This window comes from Sturnus vulgaris, chromosome 5 (assembly GCF_052056855.1).
Source record: "Sturnus vulgaris isolate bStuVul1 chromosome 5, bStuVul1.hap1, whole genome shotgun sequence".
NCBI lineage: Eukaryota > Metazoa > Chordata > Aves > Passeriformes > Sturnidae > Sturnus > Sturnus vulgaris.
In genome coordinates, this window is record NC_142247.1 from 35,401,490 (window position 1) to 35,421,827 (window position 20,338).

Here is a 20,338-nt window from a genome sequence, read left to right on the forward strand (position 1 = left end):
ACAATAGATTTGAAAAGGAAAACAAAAAGTTAGAGCCAGCTCTGGCATTGGTGGACACTTGGCTCTGAGGGAAGCGAGAACAGCTTGGATTTGCATAAATTGCATACTGTGGGTCAGAAAGCAGAGTCAGAATTATGCTTTCATTGCAGTGGCATGAATGGGAGCACATAATTGGCATTCTTCCCCTCTTGATCCGATGCCTCCTTCAGAGGATTTCTGCACCCAATACGTTGTGGCTCATCCATTCACTGCCTGGCATGGATAGGACTTTTTGTTTTCAAATTAGGATTTTTCTATTCTCTGATTTCTTCCACAACCTGGGAAAGCCCCAGCCGTCCCCCCATGCATGGCCCTTTGTTTGGGAGAACAACCAGAGGTCACGCTGTGCTGAATGTAGCTGTTGTTGCATCACCCCCTGTGCGTGTTTTTGTGCTTCTGGCTCAGCGTGGAGCTGTGGACCCCTGGGGCGATGGTCCAGGTGCTCCCTGTATTATGCTCCTCCTCTCAAGTTTATGGAGTCCTGCATTTCTGAGTGCAGAGGTGAGTATGATTGTGATCAGACCAGTAGGGCTTCCTCCAAGGACGTACAAAGATGCTTGGCTGGGACAAGCTTAGCAGGCTCTTGGTTAAATCCAGGGCCTGGCTCTCTTTTCAGTTATTTGGTTTATTAGCATTTTTTTGCCTTTTATGATTTCCAGCTCAATCACAGCAAGGACTTGCTAGTGGATTCAGGTTCAGCAAAACATATAGACATGTATTTGCTTCAGATGATGCATACAGTGAATGCTTCCAACAAGTGCACGTGGTGCTGCTAAAAACTCACAGAATCACTAGGTCCATCCAGACCCTGGTAGCCAAGTGGAAGCCTTTCCAGCAGGATGTCAAGTCCTGGTTATCCTCCCTGTGTGGCTCCTTCTCAACATTGTTCACCCAGGGCTCCCTGTCTCACCCTGGATGCATGGCTGCAGTTTCCTTGTCCACAGAGCCACTGGCCAGACCAGGTGCCTCGTGCCCCTTTGTCCTGTCCTTTTCTGGGACTGTGCCCACCCTGCAGTCGATCTCAGATCTGTTCAGCAGCAGTGGCAAAGAGCAAACAACAACTAACAGGTATTGATGGCTGAGGCCTGCTTCTTCATTTATTCACAGACAAATGTTTTAACCTGTCAGTGTTAAGAAATCATATTGATTGGAGAGATTTTGTTTTATTCCTTAGGTCTGTTAGTCAAAAGGGCAATTCTTCCTTTAATGTCTTCCTGCCACAGGCTCAGTTCCACTGTACCTTGTCTGGAAAATCTTTTATTTTCAAGGCACAGGGAAAATTATCTTTATCAAATATAAACTATGGGAATTTTCATTCCCCTCTGGCTTTAGGAGGAGGAGAGCAGCTGGTAGAGAGTGGATGAGAAAGGCTTTATCTGCTATATTTTGGTTACTGCACTTTGAGTGATGGGTTTAATAATTGATAGAGCAATTTAGCAATGATCCATAATCCTGAAAGAAGCCTACGTTCCCCTCCCTCTCCCTCTCCCTCCCTTTCTCCTTCCCTTTGAGACTGACAGGCTGCTCTCAGTGGTTTTGTCTGCAAAATTTCATCCCTTGGTTTCTGTAAACAGCCTGACATGGGAGAGAGGGGGGAAAAAAAGCAAGTGTTTTTAAATCTTTTGTCTTATTTCCATAAACAGCTGCACTGCCTTCTCTTCTGGGCTTCAGTAATTTATTTTCTCACATGCTCTTGCTGAAGAGAGCAGAAGGTTTTCTTTAATGCCTTAACCTAAATGAAGTGTGTATGTACAATGTATACAGGAGAGCAGAAAGGTGCAGAGCCTCCCAGCAGGAACCCCTCCCTCCCCATTTAGACCCAGGCTTTGTTCATGGCTGAATCCAGCTTTCTTAATCCCCACAAAAGTGCATAGGGATGGCAAATGCTTGATATGTAAGTGTAGTTTACTTGAAAGTCTTCCAGGATTAACCTATGGAAATTGCTTTTTCCGTGAGCCTCATGTGGATGGTGGCAGCAAGAAGGGGGATCCTATTGGAGTGCCTGATACGTGTCTTTGTGACTCCCCATTCTTCAAGATGGATGCAAATCCATAGCAGCATAGGACTGTGTTTCCAGGTGCAGGGTGTGCACCCCCTTCACAGGGGTAGGGGGTTCCTATGTGGGATGTCTATAATAAGTGTGGGAAGAGGGCAGAAAAGGAGACAGGTATAGTGAGCAAGAGAGAAAAAGAGACAAGGTTATAGGTACTGAGTATGTGTTGAGGCCGAGGCAGAGTGAGGAGAGGGAGGAGGTGCAGCCTGGCAGGAGGCCAAGTATAAGCAAAGTCAAGTGAGATGTATTAAATTATGTTTTTCCATATGTATTACATAGATGCCAGATTGACAACAAGTTGTAATTAAGCATGACATAAAGTCAGCTATGCACAGCTGTATTATTCCTTAAAATTACAAGGGGTGAGGTCCTTTGGGGCATAGCAGAGTCTATGGATGCTCCACTATGGGAGGTCTCTAAGACAGGCTAGCTGAGTGCTTGCCAGGAGTGACACAGGCATTGCTTGGATGGCCCAGGATTGGGGCAGGGAGGGAGTGGGTGACTTCCCTGAGGTTCAGGCTAGCCCTGTCCACCTCCGACACCATCCCCTGGAGTATTTTCACTCTTCCCAGTCAGCACCCAGGTGGAACATGAGCAGTGGCCAGGGGTGGGTAGTCTAGTCTGCTTCTATGAGTTATGTGCTATTAAATACCCTTAGCTAGCAATGAGAGGCTCATGACGCTTGGTTGATAATTACTCCAGCCAAGTTCAGAGGTAATTGTTGTGTAACTTGCTCTCTGTTTTTGAAAGACAGAGTTGTGTGTATGTACACTTGATTAAAACACCCTGAGATCTGCACCTCTACCACAGGAAACACTCCCAGCTGTGTAGGATTTCACCTGTGTGTAGGGGGATCTTGGTGACCTTCCTATTGAGAAATGTGTGGTTACTGGACCTTACAGAGTTAGAGAAGTTCAGGTGACAGGGGGCCCTGGGAGGTCATTTAGTCCAACTTGATGGTCAAGGTGGAGTCTGCCATGAGATCAAGATCAGGACTTCATCTTGCTGGCTCTTAAAAGCCTCCAAGGATAGCAAGTGCAGGGTCCCTCAGGGCAGTCTGTGCTGGGGGTTCATTTATCTGAACAGTGGAGGTGTTTTCCCCATTCCCAGAGGGAGACCTTCTGTTTCAGTTTGTCTGTCATCTCTGCCTTCCACTGCCCACCTGAGGGAAGAGCCTGGCACCATTTTCTCCATGTGGAAGAGGAGGAGGGGCAGGCTACTGTCACAGACACCATGGTTCTCCCTCCCTCCACTGAAGTTGCCCCAGTTCACCTGCCCACTGGGATCCCCAGACCAAACATGGTGTCCAGATGTGGCTAGAGGTGGGTTACCACACTCCTTCTCCTGCTGGCCCTGTTCCAAGGGTCCTACTGCTGCCAGAGTCTTGCTTTCTAGCCCACTGCCCCTCGAGTCAAGGTGCTCATGGCCATTCCAGCTGAGCAGTTCCCCAGTTGTGGCCAGTGCTTGTCTGTCCCAGGTGCCAGACCTGATATTTCTCCTGGCTGTGTTTCAGAAGGTCTCTATCAGCCCATGCCTTCTGCCTGTCCAGGTCCCTCTGGGTGACAGCCCTGCCCTCAAGTGCATGGCCAGGTCTCTCCAGGTATCACCCAAAAACTGAATGAGAATGCTCTCTGCCTCCTCCTCAGGTCAGGGATAAAGATGTTAAATGAGACCGGTGCGGGATAAACCTCTGCGGTACCTCACTGGTTACCAGCCTCCAGTTTATATTTATGTCCTGTAACATAAACCATCACCAAGGGCTGAGTGGATCCAGCTTCCAGTCTTTTGAGCTGATTCAGATATTTTTTGAACTGTTGCAGGCTGATCTTGAGGGATGGGAAAGAGCAGTGTGAATAGTGCTGTATTGGAGCTCCCTTCTAATGGTGGTTGTACAGGTGGCTTGGCAGCCCTGGAAATGGCTCTGGTTGTACCCACAGTCCGTCCCAGAAGCCAGGTGTGCCTGTGTTTGACTAGTGAAATATAAAGCCTGCTAGAAGGCCCTGTAGTGGCACTGTCCTTCCTTATCACTCAAACCAATACATCTTTGTGGGCAAACAGTATACTATGACCAATTGGGTGGCATTCCTCTGTGGTCCTTTCCCACCCTCAGGAATAACCCTGTGTTTACTAACCTCTCCATGGTTGGAACTTTATGCTGGAATCTAAAAGGCATAGTATGCCTGCATATTCTGGGATGAATCTTGACTCCAAGGGCTGTCTCTTGCTCAGGGATGCAGGAGAAATGCAGAAGTCCAGCAATGAGGGTGAGCCCAGCATTTCCCTGCTGAGTGACACAAGTGGGGCCAAGAGCTGCTCTCCTGTCCAATGAATGGGATGGGGAGTAGCAAGCAGGAACTGTTGGTGCTGGTAGGTGTGTTAAGCTCTGGCCCTGGTGGCTGTCTTTATCACAGACACAAAAGTCTGCAGATGCCCAGCCCTGGAGCAGAGGATGGCCTTAGTCTGGGGGTCATCCATATTTGATGTCTGCATCCCTTCAGGGGTATCTGTGTGAGTGGAGAGGTGCATGGAGAGGGATGAGGGAAAGTGCAACTTTAACCTTTTACTTCCAGAATATGAGCCTGTCTCCTTTTACATCCCTTCAGTTAAGAAATGATTTGGAGTCTGAGAAGTACAGAGCAAAAAGAAGTACATGAACAAAAAAAAGATTCTCTGTGCATTCCACCTCTATTATCTAGGAGTTAACTCTGCATTCTATAATATATGGCAATATAAGGTGGACACCTCTACAAAATACGAGAGTCAAGTGAGCAGGTATGAGAAAGAGTCCATAAAGATGCCAAAGAAAGGGTTCATCTGAGAGGAGGTTAGAGCTCTAGCACTTGAATAAAAACCCCTTTGTAAGACACACAAAGGATGCAGTTCCTTGTCCTTACAAAAGGTATCTTGGTGCATGAGAGAGCATGAGCCCTGACCGGGGTGAAACCCTGGGTGTGCAGCTGTCAGTGCATCCCTGCCTGGGCAGAGGAGCTCAGCTCCTCCCTCTCTGCCTCTGCCCAGGGCTTCCTGAGTGGAGATGTGAAAGCCGCCGCTTCCCGGAATCCAGGCTTGAGCAGGTGAGACGAGCAGGTAGAGTAAGACAGGAGCTGTGTGCCCCAGCTCAGAGACACGTTCACTGTAGGTCTGTCTGCACTGCCTGCAGCTGCCCCCAACCTTCTTCTGGAAGCAGGAACACTCTCTGCTCAAGGTGCCAGCAAGTATCAAGTTTAGAGTTATATTTTTGTCTGATGTGTATACTAGTCCATGCTGAGACTATCACGCTTGGCCATGGGATCCTACCAGAGGTGGTAAATTATCCCTGAGGAGGGCAGTTTGCAGGGAAGTTTTAAAATTCAGAAAGAGCCCAGCTCTCTGAATCTGAGTCTGTGGAAATGAATTTTTTTGGCATTTGTTTTTAATGTCCTGTGATGTGTGGGTGAAAAAGCCAGCGAGCTAGACTGGTAATTAATTTTCCTGACAGAAACACCAGACAATGAAATTACCCTGCCACAAAGCAGGGTTGCTAAAGTAAATACTCTGCCAGCAGCAGGCCTGAAAGCAGGACGGGGTCGTGTGTGAGGTGCAAGCAAATGATGAGATGGCACTTCTGCCTCTGGGGACCTGCAGGTGATGCCAGCACAGGGACCCTGGCACCCTGGGGCACCAGCAGCTCTCTGGTGTACACAGGCACATTCAAGCTGGGCTCCAAAGGATGAGGAACTGACTGGACTCACTGCTGAGCCAAAGAACAGGTCACCCTTTGCTGTCCAGGCAAGTAATTTGTTCGTAAAAGGGTAGGACATGTGGGAAGTGGGAATGCTTTTGTCCTGGAGATAGGGGCTCTTGGCAGGGTTCTTCAGTCTTTCCCAGGCTGGTGGCAAGTGGTTTCTAAGTCTTTGGTCTATGCTGGTGAGATTTGTGTGAGCTGTAGAACAGGTTGTGCCTGTGCATGCAGAAGGGGAGTGCTGCCTTGTGTTGGAAGACATCGAGGGCAGCTCGTGGGAGAGGAAGGACAGGAGGGCAAAGTTTTCTGTTTTCCTTCTGCATGTCTTCTACTGGAGGCAGGAGTTACTGTGCCAAGAGTGTTGCAGATGCACAGCCAAGAAATGGGTGGAGAGTGGGAAATGGGGATGTTCTTGCCTGTATTGAGGTATCTGGCAGCTGGCTCCATTGTGTGCTGTCAGACAAGATCCTCTCCACAATTGGGAGGTTTGGTGAGTCTGTGTTAAAAAACCTGTATTGTTGGTGCAGAAAATACTTCTCTGTGCAGTCATGGAGAGATCTGCTGAAGACCTCAGTGCTGTTTGGGAGGGTCTGCTGCCATGTGAATCGTCCTTCCAATTTATGATTGTAATACTCGGATGTGCACACTTTCATAGGACATTTTCCCTTGTTACACAGTGTTAGCAGCTGCAGAACAGAAAAATCCCACACAAAAACTGTTTAAGATATGGAAACTGTTTTCTTTCCCTTTGGGAAAGAGAATTACACCATTTTTAGTGCTGAGCTAAATATGAGTGCTTTTAGGAAAACAAGGGTCAGTTGTGGAGTGGACTGCATGCACATTTTAGGACCAGAGTTATTTAATGTATTAATTATCTGTAAAAAGTACTGGACCAGTAGTGAAGTGTTCAAGCCTGTAGATATCACAGACTTGCTTAGATTAGGCTGCAGAAAAGAGTGAGAGCATTTAAAAGACTTGATCTAGATTACAGAAAACATTGTGCCATATCAGTGCAGTACTGAAAGGCGGTAAACACTGGAAGACAAAAAATGAACTATTTCTGCATAATTCTATGTCCTAAATTAACTGCAGCTTCTCTGGAGAAAGGACTGTGTGTCTCAGAGGATCTCCCAGATAAAACATCTGCTGAAATGCCTCGTGTCACTCCAAAAGCAAACAAAATATTAAGCTTAGGGAAGACTGGAACGCAAAAGCATTCTGCAAATAGTGTAAAATAAGTCTGGGGAATATCCTTGTGTTTAACTCTTTCTAGGTCTGTGCAGCCTGTCTCCAAGCAGTCATGTCAGGAAAAGGAGTTGTAGGGTCAGGCAGTGGAAGTGGATTGAAACATCCATGGGATGGTACACTGAGAAGCCAGAAGCTGCTGCAGACATGGGAGAATAGGGCAGAGATATAAAAACAGCTTGTGTTGAAGGACAGGAGATTCAATCACTTCCATCTTCACCTCTAGACTAATCTATGTGAACATGAAGTGAGAGGTGACAAATTTAAACCTGATGAAGGAAAATCAAGCTTTAAACAGCTGAGTTAAGATGCTATTGAAAGCAGAAGGTTGCCTATGGAACTCTGTGCCACAACATGTGATGGAAGTCAAGATCTCACCTTGTCTTCAAAAACTGACATGCTTATGTTAAGAAAGAGAGGAGTTGCACGTGTTAGATACTATGTGCAGAAGGATGTATGCATCCATAACTGAGCATGAAGAACAATATCCACCACAGTGGAGATTCAAAGGTATTTTATCAGTGGACAGATGACTTCATTACAGAGCTCATAGCATCCTGCCCCAAAATGCTTGGCATTGGCCATCTCAAGCAGACAGAGCACTGCTCCTGGTGACTGCAGCTCCCTCTTTCACACAGTAAACAGGAGGTATCTGCTGGCTGAAAATCTGGAATCCTGTGTGGTGTCCACTGCTTGTTGTTCTTGACGTGTCTTAATAACTTTAATTAAGTTAACAAGATCTTTTTGCCTCAGGGCCACTCCCTCTCCATGGAAAAACCACGATAATGACATGAAGGCAGGCAGAAAACCACAGCAAGTGCACCCTATCACCTTGATGTAGCCCTTTCTCACAGGCATTCTCACCATTGTTAGAATTCATAGAATGAGTGGTGTTCTGTTTAGTGGCATTTTATGCATTTAAATAATACGGACACTGATTCATGCTTTTCTTCCCAATAGCAAAGATGGAAAACTTCTTCTGCATGTAAAAAAGAAATTCTCTTCTAATTACTGCACTCCAGGAAGTGGAGCTTTCAGAAAAACCCACTGGACAGACAAAGAATCAGGAGGAAAAAGCTACAGATTTTGGAACCTCAGATTCTGGGTCATCCCTTTTTGTAGGGGTCTGAAAGGTGTTGGCAGCATAAGGGGAGAGAGAAAAGGAGATGTGTGTTGCATATGACAGCAGTGCAAGTGTTTTTTATGAACAGGGAGTTTTCCACACAAAATCATGTTGGGAATATCCCTGTAGTCCACCCCTCCACTTGAGTTAGTGGGAGGGGTTTGAAGTTCAGGCGATTCGTGGCTGAGCTCTCATTAGTGACCAGGGACATTTCGTTCACAGTGTGGAAGGCAGGCAGGGAGAGGCAGATGGCTTTGAATGCAGGATTTACATAGTAATGAGATTCAGGTCACCATAGCTGTCTTTTTCTCTCTGCATTTTGTCTAGGTGTCGAGTGCTGTGTAGGGATGGCAGAGATGACGGAATAGGGAGGAAAAGAAGAAAATTAACCCCTTGTTCATGGGGAGAAACTGCTGTTAGAATAAGAAGTTTGTCACAATGGGCTAAAGAGCAGTAGGGTTCCGATGACAATGACAAGCACAGATGAAGCTAGAAGGGCTAAAGGTAGCCACTTTATAAGTTTCTGACTTGTTTGTTTGTGGGAATGGCACAAAGAATTCGAATTTTAAAATCCTAGAATTTCCTGTAATTTTACGTTCTGCATTGCCGGTTTAAGAAGAGCTAGTTTGGGAATTTTACCATTACAAGTCCCCCCCAAAATGGGACTGAAGATGAGGCATGGATTCTTGCTACAGGGTCTTTGCTTCTTTGGGAAAAAATTACCATTATGCTTGGTTTCTTGGCTCAAGGCTTGTCTTGACATGACTATGTAATGGCGTGATTAAAACATAATATTTTCCACTGCAATTGGTAATCCTTAGTATGATCTCACTAGTGTCAGATCTTATCCTGATGACAGATGGGCAACTGGGAACCATGGGTCCTATTTTGAGCTTTGGATGGTAGCACTTGATTTGCTCAATAGCCAACCCCAGGCATTCCCAAAATATGCATGAGGGCCCAAGAAATGATGAAAGCTTTAAAGTAGTGTGTGTTTCCTTTATCTGTCTTCTGCTTTTTCTTTTCTTTGTAGTTAGAGGAGTATGGGAAAGTAAGTTATTCTTCCTGCTGTACATCCCATGAAGCCAGAAGCTGGGGCTTTAGAAGTGTTCTAAGAAGAACAGGAGAGAAGCTTTGGGAGATACTTGTATAAGTAGGAACTGTGTCACATAACTGCATGTGGACGTCTAGGCAGAGGTGGGATAAGCAAGGAAGGTGTTCGTGTGTATAAGATTTTCAATATATGGAAAATATTTTAGGTTCTTTCACAGAGAAGTTTTTGAAACACAGAACAATTGGGGTACATAGGTCAGGATTCATCACATCTTACCTTGGCCTCTGGAGTTGAGCAAGTTCATCTAATCTCATCCTACAGACCTTCTCAGCATCAGTGGAGAAGGATTCCAACCACCCCAAGGCAGTGGGACAGATTTCTCCTGGAAGGGGAAAGGGGAAGGAGCAGAGGTGCTTTGGTGGCATCTCCTGGAGCTGGCAATAAATGCATAGCCAGAGAGCTGCTGCATTTTGACTGTTTGGGCTGGAAGGGAAAAGGAAATCTAATCAGGCGCCTGGGACAGACTAGGAAAGGAAGGCTTCTTGGCTACTTCCTCCTGAGGAAAAGGCTTAGGTCTAATAGATCTAATTACATTATTTCTGTGTTTTATTGTTACAGCCATTTGTTTAGAAAGTCAGTAATCCTTTTATACCAGTCCTGTAATGATTATTTAATGTCTGGCTGTTTGTGAACCCACAGAGCTGTGTGAACAGAGGATGCTTCACTGCAGGGGATCTGCACAGTTCTCTACAGGACAGAGAGCTGGGCCTGAGAGAGTGGGGGCCTTGATTGGGTGCCTTCATATTCCCACTTGCTGGATGAAAGCAGTGGTAGTTCTCTCCTTTACAAAATGCTGCAAAACTTAGGGCTATCTCTTGGCTGTATATGGCCACAGTACTCTTCTCTAAGGATAAATATTCACCAACTAATGTTTGGTTAGCAGGCACTGTGCCCAGTGACCAGCATGTCCCTCAGCTCTGTTAGAGCAGTGACACTTGTTGGCGGCAGCTCTGTGAGTGTCACGATGGGCACCAGCTGCCCAACGCCAGCTGAGCAGCTCTGGTCTCCTTGCTGATGTTTTCTGACCTCTTCCTTCACAGAGCCCCTGAAATCATCCTCGGTTTACCCTTTTGTGAAGCAATCGATATGTGGTCGTTGGGATGTGTCATTGCAGAGCTGTTCTTGGGCTGGCCTTTGTACCCAGGAGCTTCAGAGTATGATCAGGTGGGTATGGATATTGCCCTGGGTGCTGGGAAATGCACATATCTGTTTCTATTCTCTTGTCAGAGTGAACAGATGCCAATTTTTTCACTTTTGCTAATGATGGGCCTGTGATTCTTCTTCTCCCAAGTCAGCATTGTCATTATGCGCCTGGGTATTTATTCCAGGTAACCAGTGTGCAGCTTGGTACGCTGACTTTTAAGACCTGGCCGCCTGAGTGAAATGAAACTCAATCAAGAGTCAATGCTGCCATTGACTGGAGAGCTCTGTACATGTCTCTCCTCACTGAGCAGAGCAGGCACCCGTTCTCTGCTGTACTATATAAAGGCTTATTTGTTAGAAGAAACTGCATGAGCTCGGCTGCATTTCATAACCCCTTTTATGAGAGTGCATATTAAAAGCAATGACAAGAAGGAAAATGTTGACATTGATGTAGGCTTCCAGTTAATATAAGTTGTCGTCCCTTTTCTCCCTATAGGCTTTTATGCCCTTTTTGTAGTCCTAAAACCGATAATGCAGCGGCAGCTAGAGCCAGGGCTGTAGAATACTTTGCATTCCCATAGTATTCTTCAGAATGATCTTAGCTGTCTGCAAATGCAGCCTGAAAAGGGTCTTTTTTCTTCTAGGAAATAATTTTTTTTTTAAGAAAAAAAAAAGTCAGGATAATAAATAAGTTTTTCATCTACTGAAATGTTTTCTTGACTTTTCTTTTGAAACTAGTATTTTTTTATTCAGAGCTCTAAAGGTAAAATTTGGCAGGGGAAATAACTTGCAGCAAAGAGCAGGGCTATTAATGACTCTAAAGGAAATCAGATGTAGCTGAGAAACTTACAAGCATTTGAAAATCACATACCAAGCATGACAAGTAGATTTCTTTCTCTTCCCCATTGCACCCCAAAAGCCATAAAACACACAGCTGAAAAAGAAATCACCATACCTTACTGGCCAGCTTAACTGCCCAGCACAAAGCTTCCTCTGGTAAAGTGTGCCGAGGGCTCCTGGGGAGCTGGGAAAGGGGCAGGGGCTGCTGCTGGCCCCTGGCTGCAGCACTGGCACTGGGCTGCAGGCAGGATGCTGGTGCCTCTCAGGGATGTGAGCTCGGATGGACCTGAGGAGCTGCAGAGCTGAGCCATGCACAGTGAACCGGGGCCTGAGTGCTTGAAGTGATTGAAACCACGGCTGCTTTTTATGCCTTTGTTTATTTAATGTTTTTCACCTTCTCTGTTTCTTCTCTCAAAAACATTCCATTCTTCCCTAGAATTTTCTGGAGTTAGGTGACTGGCTTTAGTAGTTTTGCAGAGTGTGCAGCAATTTTGCAGAATGAAGCTGTTCAGGAGTCAGGAGGTGCCAAAGTTAAGGTTTTGTGTGGCACCTCAGGCATGCATGACATCGGTCTTTAATTGGATAATCACTGACTCTTTCTCCTTTATAAATAAATAAAAGTTTGAGATCCTGGAAACACAAAAGGAGTATCTTTTAGCTGTGTGGGTGCCAATGAGGTCATGCTTGTGGATGCAACCCAAATAACGTCATGTAGTCAGTAGAGACAAGTACTTCCCATACCATGAGGGCGTCAGTTGGTTTGAGTGTATATTTCACCTTCAAAGTTCAAAGGTAGTCACTTCATAATCCTCTGTTCAGAACTTCAAACTGCTCCTAGGACAGGCTGTGTGCTCAGGCGGAAGAAAACCTGCAAAAGTTAGAGAGCAAATATGAAATTGCTGAAATGACTTCATGGAGAGGAGGGGCTGCAAAGTGTTGAGACATCCCACTGAAATCACTGTGTGGGTCCTTCTCTTTGACCTTTAAAAACTTAGGGACTTTCCTCTTTTCATCCTTAGGCTTTGTGGGAGTGCATTCTAAGGGTGAGCTTCCAGTGATGTATGTGATAAATGGAGGGAATTCCATACAGAAATTCTCTTCCTCTCAGTCCTTGCACTGAGTTTTTTTGGGGTGAAGTCTTTCTACGTGCTACAGTTGGTTTTTTTTGTCTGTTCTGTTGGTTCAAATGCCTCCTGCACTCCTTCAAGGAAGACCTCCAGAGATCTTCACAGGACAAACAGTGACCTCTCGTCCTTCTCTTACAGATTCGCTACATTTCACAGACGCAGGGCTTACCAGCAGAGTATTTGTTAAGTGCAGGGACAAAGACTACGAGGTTTTTCAACAGGGATACAGACTCACCATATCCCTTGTGGAGGCTGAAGGTAGGAAGACATTCCATTGTTTCTTTTACCTTGCAGTTCTTGGTTGGAAGTGAGGAGACATTCAGGTCACCTCAGAGTCTAAGGTTCTGCTTTTTGCAGTGCAGCACAGACATAGGGGTGGGTACTGCCTAAGGTAAAACTGCCATCCCCTAAAAAATTTGGAGCCTATAACAGACCTGCTTGGCATTGCAGTGAAGGAAATCTAAGTCCAGAGTTGACCTGGAAATTTCCCTCTAAGTAGTCAATGAATTGGTGTGTGGTGGGCAGACTTTGCTCTAATATCTAACTCATTGCGGGGGAGAAAAAAGGCAAGCATTTTAATTCTTGTTTGGCTGCATGCTGTCCCCAAAAAGAGAGGCCAGTGGGCTTCTGGCTGGGACGGGATGCTGAGCCTCATGCCAGGGTGGATGTAAGAGACCCCCATAGCTGGGAGGATGCTCAGAAGTGAAATAGAAGAGATAAATCACCTTGTGACATAAAAGATGTCTCATAACCCTGGCGGAGATCATGTAAATGGTGTCTGCACAGGCAAGAGAGACACGATGGTCTCTGATGAGGACAGGATGAGGTACATGTGGGAAGTGCCACATAATCTGCAGCTGGTTACAGGGCAGTGTTGGTCAATGCCTGTGTCCTGTTTTGAGCAGACGCCAGATGATCATGAGGCAGAGACGGGGATTAAGTCAAAGGAAGCAAGAAAATACATTTTCAACTGTTTGGATGATATGGCACAGGTAAGAGCATTGGTGAGTAACCAGCAAGACTGTTGACATGCTTTCCAGCAGCATGAACAAAAGGGAATTATAGAAGTTCTCTGTGTATCCTATTCTTGGGCCAGCTCCTGAAAAATACCAGGATTATGCCTACCAAATTAGCTGTTATGTGCTGCTTTGTGGGAGTGACTGCACACAGGGGTATGTGTTCTGTAGTAAAGCAGCCTGGGTAAGTGGCTAAGGCACGTCTCTGAATGTTGAAATCCTGCATTTTCTCTTGTCTCTCCAGTGCTCTTCTGTATGACTGCTGGCAAGTCACTTAGTTCTCTGTGCTTTAATATTTCCATTTGTTAAAGGGTGACAGTGGAAATATTCATCATGGCCACGGAAGAGCGTGCTCACCGTAAAACGTGGCTGGCTAGGGGAAGAATGGGAAATAGTAATTCACTGTGTCAAGTCCATGGGGTTGTGAGAGCTAATCCCAGCATAACCACTCCTGTGATGGGAGTTTGTGCTGACAAACAAACCAGTGTGCAAAACTGGCCCTACACTAGCACCAAACTGGAGTTTGTGCTAGCAAGGTCTAGACATTGTAGCAAGTAAACATGTAAACATGTAGGAATGGAGGACTGGAATCCGAGGAGACTGGATAATACATGAAATAATGTAACAAATTCTTTTTTTCCTGGCACCTGATACACTAATGGGATATTTATCATAAACTTACTGACAATTTTTATGTATTTTATATATTTTTGGCTCATAGGACACATAGATAAGTATCTGATGGCACAGTGTATGATAAATACTGTGATTATTAGAGCTTGCCTGCTACCACATGGAAGCTGTTCATCTTCAGTGGAGGGTGACTAAGTGTTTCATTAGCCACTGACCCAGGCGAGCTGAACACTTAGCAGTCTGTCTGGAGACGTGACATGCACAAGCCAGATGAGTGGCCACCACGGAGTCTGGCGTGGCCATTCAGCAGCTACTCCTTTAGACAGGGAGGCTCTCAGGGCATGTGCTCTGACGAGGAGTAAACACAGTTTGCTGGAGACCTGACCATCTGCTCTTCCCCTTTGGCGCTCACTCCTGTCCCTTCTCCTTTAGGTAAACATGACAACGGATTTGGAAGGAAGCGATATGTTGGTGGAAAAGGCAGACCGGCGGGAGTTCATAGATCTGTTGAAGAAGATGTTGACGATAGACGCGGATAAGAGGATAACACCCATTGAAACGCTGAGCCACCCTTTTGTCACCATGACGCATTTGCTCGACTTCCCTCACAGCACACAGTACGTGGCTTTTGTTCCCCTTGGGTTTTGAATTGAGGGGTGAAGAGGAGAGCTGGTTGTGGTGGAAACCAAGTGTATCTGAGGGGCTTTGTTAAGATGTTTAATCCCTAAGTTTTAATCTTTTCCTGCTTAAAAAAAAAACCTCAAGGTTGCAAGAATTGTGTTGTAGGTGTTTAGCATTTAAAACGCTGCAGTGTGTGCTACATTAATTATGTAAATATTCAGTAATTACATATTTTTGCATTGAAATGCAGAAGAAATTATGCAATTAGTGCTGAAAGTATCAGTCTATTTCAAAGTAATATAGTCCTGATTGTTACTGGAGTAATCAACTTTATATGCAGTGGGGAGCCGACCCTTCCTCCCAGAACCTTCCCATCATCTCAGGAATCAGCTTGGGACTTTTTAAGGGAAGAGCTGTTCTGCAGCAGGCTGTTTTACAGGCATAAGCACCAGGACAAGAAGTTCAATTTTCAGCTTGGTTGTTGTCCACCTGTGTCACCTTAAATACCACATTCTGGCCTCAGCTGACACATGTGGAATGGGGACAGGCTTCCCTGCCTGATGGAGATGAGAAGAAGTCACGTCTTCAAACCTGACTGCCCCTTCTCCTAAGGCTGCACCACAGAGCACAGCAGCCTAAAATGCAAGATCCGTACACCCAGCCCGTGTCCAGTTCACATAGGGATAGGCTTCTCAGGTGTAAGTGGAGAAGGTAGACACATAGTGGGAGTTTTCCAAAGCCTTCAGGACACTTAGCTTTGAACATCCTGCTTTACAGCACTTGGCAGTTCAAGGTACTTTCGCAGGCTGTCCCTTCCCCTTGGCAGGAGAACAATTATTGGCACAGTGCTGTAGTTCGTTGGGTGCCATTTACATGAGTGTTTTAAAGGCTGTCAGGAGCTCAGGTACAAAATTAAAGGAGGCTGCTTGAAGAGCTGCAGAGTATGTTTTTTGTGCTGCAGAGCAACAGGTAACTGTGTCAGCTCCCCTGCCTGTATGGGTAGCTGCAGTATTTTGAGTTTGTTTAAAGTAGCTTTCCCCCTTTGAAGGAGCTGTAGCTGCCTTTTTGTTACATTTATTACGAGATAAGAGCATCTGCTTACCAGAAGGTAGTGGGTGCATAATCTGTGTAGACCCAGACTTAGCCTGCACAGCCATCTTTGAGCATTGTTACCTATAAATAGATAGTAAGTGATAAATTAAAACAAGATGGGGGCTGATTGTGCTAAACAGGACGAAAGTAAAGTTTCATATAAAAAACATTCATGAATAAAATATGGCAATGAAAATACTGAGTGAGCATGGTAGACAAAAGTCTTTTAATTTGCAACAGTCCTTTTGACTGTGCAACAACTGATTGTGTAAGATAGGAGAGATTTGTGACCTAATGCATTGCCGTCAGAAATCTTTCCACTAACGCAACAGTCCATAACCACATCTTCATTTTTGAAGTGCTCACTTGTGGCTGCTCAGGCAAAGCCCCAGAAAGATTGAAAATATCACTGGGGCCAATAGCAGTGAGAATTTTAGCCAAATAAAGAATTCAGCATCACGTCTCTGAATACTAAATGTATGCCAGCTGGGTGTGTAACCCCACAGGCCCCTCCACGCTGGAAACGGTGACAGGCGAAGAGAGCAATAAGCTGTAACCAGCATGGCAAGTGGATGGAACTTTTGTCTGCGATTACTTGTGGTTTGGAGAATAGAAACTTCAAAGCTTTGAAAGATGCAGGGAGCTATAATCTCTCTTGGAAATAAATTGGGCAGCAGAAAAAGTGAGAATATATGGAAGCTGTAGCTTCTGGAAAGAATCTCTGCTGTGGCATGTTTCAGAGAGGCTGCAAGTTCGAGCAGCACAAGAGGGGCTGTTCTGCTTTCTTACAAGCAGACAGCAAAGTGAGCTTCGCTTCCCATTTCACATATTTAACTTCCTGGCTCTTAAATTGCTGAGTACTCCTCAGACTTTCTGTCTGTTTTGCTTTGCCCCTGCTGGGTTTTTTCCCCCACCTTTTTTTAAAGTAAAGCCAGAGAACATGGTATTGCATTTGTAGAGTTTACACCTTACATCTGGTTAGATAAAACCATTTGGTAACACACATTAGTCACTATGTACAGAACCTATACTCTTACCAGTACTTTCTTCTTTGTGCAGGGAGAATTACATCCACACTTGACTGAAAAGAAGTGACCCAATAGCCCTCTGTATTTATTTGATAAGTGTTTGATATTGCTCTGTGACTAACAGGTATAGTTCTGGAAGTGGATGGGCAGCTGTGCACAGTGTCGAGCCTGGCTTATATCTGCAGGTGTTTATGGCCCAGATCCAGTTACCCAGATATTACTTGTAGGAAAAGAGAGGTGACCATTTGAGTAAGAGACAAGACAGGAATAAAAAGATCTAGGTTCTCTTCATCAACCTTAGGGATCCTATAAGGTTATTCCTTTTGAAGGGACACTTTGTTTCTTAAAAATGATATGAGGATATACCCCCTACCTCCAACAGCTTAGATCATTGCAAAATGGTTAGCATACAGCTGACTTTCACTGCTTGGAATTTCTCTTTCTCCATGTTGGCATAGTGGAAATAAAATAAATGCCTTTATACTTTCCAAGGTTGTGTTTCATACTCTGAGGTCACATTTGTAAAAACAGTTATTGTGGAAGAATTGTGGAAAACCTGTATTGGTTTTCAGATGTCAAAAAGTGAGATTGTACTAAAATACAGTGTTGTCCAGGTTCACTGTGTTGTTGTCTCTCAGCTTCTGTATGCTTTGGTATTCTAATTAATGAACTATGGACAGTTTCGTCTACCAGATGCCTACTTGTGCTCTAGCGACGTAGAGAATATTTAATCTCTTTTACTGGGGCACAAAATAGGATACTTCTCAAAATTTCCATTGCTCTATCAGTAACATTTAAGGGAAAGTCAGTGTAGAGGAAGAAGCTGTAATCATTCCCCCAGAGAGCCAGTTCTCAGTGTGAGATAACCTCAGAACCAGATTCCCTCAGGGTGTTGAGGAATTTGCTTTGGAATAACTTTTTGATATGAATTGTCCCATTGACTGCAAGAGGAGATGTCATGCTTCAAGATAAGCATCTGCACAAGCATTTAGCCAGACAGGGGCAATGTTTTAACTGCTTAGCTGGACTCAGCTCTCAGTGAACAACTACTTAAAAGGAACAAGAATGACTTTTTTAGGGGTCTCGGTGATCAAGAACAGTAAAATTCTTCCTCACAAAAGATGTGTAAAACTATCTTTATGCTTACACTGAGGCAAAAAGCATGAGTTTTCTTTTCCTCTCAGGCTCTATCATCAGGAAAAAAGCAGTATCTTTCTTGCTTTCAGTTTCTTTCAGTCTTTTAATTTAGCCACTTTGTATTTCTTGCCCAGTCCCCTAAAGGGCAACCAATCTGCTTGCTTTTGTGACATGTATTGCAGTGCAGAGACCTGTGGGAGCACCCAGGAGTCCCAGGGCAGCTGCTCTCCTCTCGGCCTTCTTCAGTACAGGGTTAATCTGACTCTCACCATTTAAGAGAGACCTGCACGAAATAGCAAAGGGTTTTAAGAGCCTAGAAAGTGCTAAGCCTGCCGTGGAGACCTATTGCAGGGCCACTGTGATGAACTGTTACCTGTGTGAGTAGCTTGGTTGATTTTTCTCTGCCTTCCTTGCCCCCCTCTCCCTGCGCAGTGTCAAGTCCTGCTTCCAGAACATGGAGATTTGCAAGCGGCGGGTGAATATGTACGACACGGTGAACCAGAGCAAGACGCCATTCATCACCCACGTAGCCCCAAGTACATCGACCAACCTGACCATGACTTTTAACAACCAGCTGAACACAGTCCACAACCAGGTGAGGGCATCAATCACAAGCAGCCAGTGCTTGAAACATTTATGTCAGGAGGGCCTAGAAGATGAAAAGCAGAGTAGCATCCCATTTAACATGCCTGCCAAGAGATGGTGCCTTTTCACTCTCCTTCCTCTGCTCTTTTCCTCATTCTCTTTTCTTCAGGCAAGCAGTAATCTCGTGACATTTGTGTGACGGTGAAATGTTGCCCTCGTTGTTTATGTTGTTGTTGGGGTGATAAATCCTGCTTACTTGGGAAGTTGCTATGGGGAAAAGCTCATTAGTCCCTTAATGCAGCAAGCAGTACTTCACTCCCTGGGTCAGGCAGAAGTATTTGTGATCTTACAACTCTTCTTCAATTTGGCACTGAAGTGAAATGAATTTAAGCCCTCTGTAACACACACAGCACTGTAACTGATCAGCAGGAAAGAAGAGTTTAGCAATAATGTTTATTCTTATTTCTCATCTCTTTTACTCCAGGGGCCACAGTTGATGTGGGGACCATGTGCACGTGCCCCCACTGCAAACACATTGCACTTTGGTTTGATGGACTCTGGCTTTATAATCATGCTTTTTATTAATTTTACTTGCCCCAGTGTTGGGGGGTGCTGTGTTAACAAATTTTATGTGACTACCAGGCTAAGTTGTTTGCTGTGGTACTATATTACAGCAGTGAAAGGAAACTCTTCAGGGAGAGCACTGTAGGAGGCTGAAGCTCAAGAAATAGCTGCTGTCTTTGAAGCCTTTTGGGAACAGGCTGCTCAAGATTCACTCTCGAGATTGCAGGTGGCATTGCGGAAATGGTGTTTGGAAAGCCAGGGAGCCAAAGGAGTCTGTGTAGATGTGCAGGATGCTCCCGTGCCAGTGAGAAAACCAGGCTTCTTGACTCAGGTCTTGATGCATGTGATCACAGAAGGTCTTTGGAAACAATTCAGGCAGGCACAGACGGAGATAGGTCACGACTTGGTGTGAGAGGGTATTAGTTACAAACACCAGTTCCCTTTCTAGGCTGTTTCTGAGATGCTGACTAAAGAAATGCATGCTACATGCTCCCCTAGGCCCCAGCTGCAGGGCAGAGACACTGTTTGTACCAGAGTTACTTGTAGGAAAGGCAGTCCTGCTTTCATTTCCTCGCATTTCACTTGACATTAAGATCAGTTGTTGGCTAGGGAGATCCATGGTCATTTCTGAATTCTCGTAAGGGGTGTGTGTTCTGAGCAGAACCAGTATGCCCAATGTTCCTAGAAGAACATTGGTAGAAATATTTCCAGGAAGAGTGTTTTAATTTGAACAAGCTCTAAGCCTTTCACAATTCTTTTCAACATACCACTCGTCTTGGCTTTCTTTTGTTTCCTGTCTCTGCAAAATATCTGGGGATTGCCTCCTTCCAGTTATGGCTTCTGAGATTACGAGTGTGGGAGCTGTGGTTGCTGCTCAGTGTGTTGCACAGGAGAGCAAATTGCACTTCACAGCCTCTGCACCGAGAGGGAATGAGGAGGAGGAAGAAAAGTTTTATTTTCACATCCTGTGTGGCTGTAGCTGTGGCAGTGCAGCATAGGTCCAGTGGCAACCAGGGCAGTGCAAAATGCTTAGTCTGCTCTCTCCTGCACCTTGATCAAAGCCTCCTCTTGGGTTCATATATTCACCATGAGAAAGTGTTTTCTGACCTATTTCCAGCAGTGTTGCTGGCATATTTGGACAGGGAGGAAGGATGGACTCTGTCTGGCTCCCTAGATATGCATGATAAGAACATATATTTAGAGCTGTTTAGTTGCCTGCAACTGTTAGACTCAGTACAAACTAAAAAAAAAGTCTTC

At 45.1% G+C, this 20,338-nt stretch overlaps 1 protein-coding gene across 4 annotated transcripts in view; it reads left to right on the top strand.

Annotated features, from left to right (window-relative positions):
* The window catches only part of HIPK2 (homeodomain interacting protein kinase 2), a 126,962-nt gene that overhangs the window by 82,827 nt on the left and 23,797 nt on the right, over positions 1-20,338 (top strand). For all 4 annotated transcript variants that reach the window (XM_014876955.2, XM_014876956.2, XM_088165420.1 and 1 more), the window contains exons 3-7: positions 10,336-10,459; positions 12,544-12,663; positions 13,311-13,397; positions 14,487-14,671; positions 18,365-18,527. In XM_014876955.2, the coding sequence (XP_014732441.1) occupies positions 10,336-10,459; positions 12,544-12,663; positions 13,311-13,397; positions 14,487-14,671; positions 18,365-18,527 (679 nt within the window). The remainder of the gene's footprint in view (positions 1-10,335; positions 10,460-12,543; positions 12,664-13,310; positions 13,398-14,486; positions 14,672-18,364; positions 18,528-20,338) is intronic.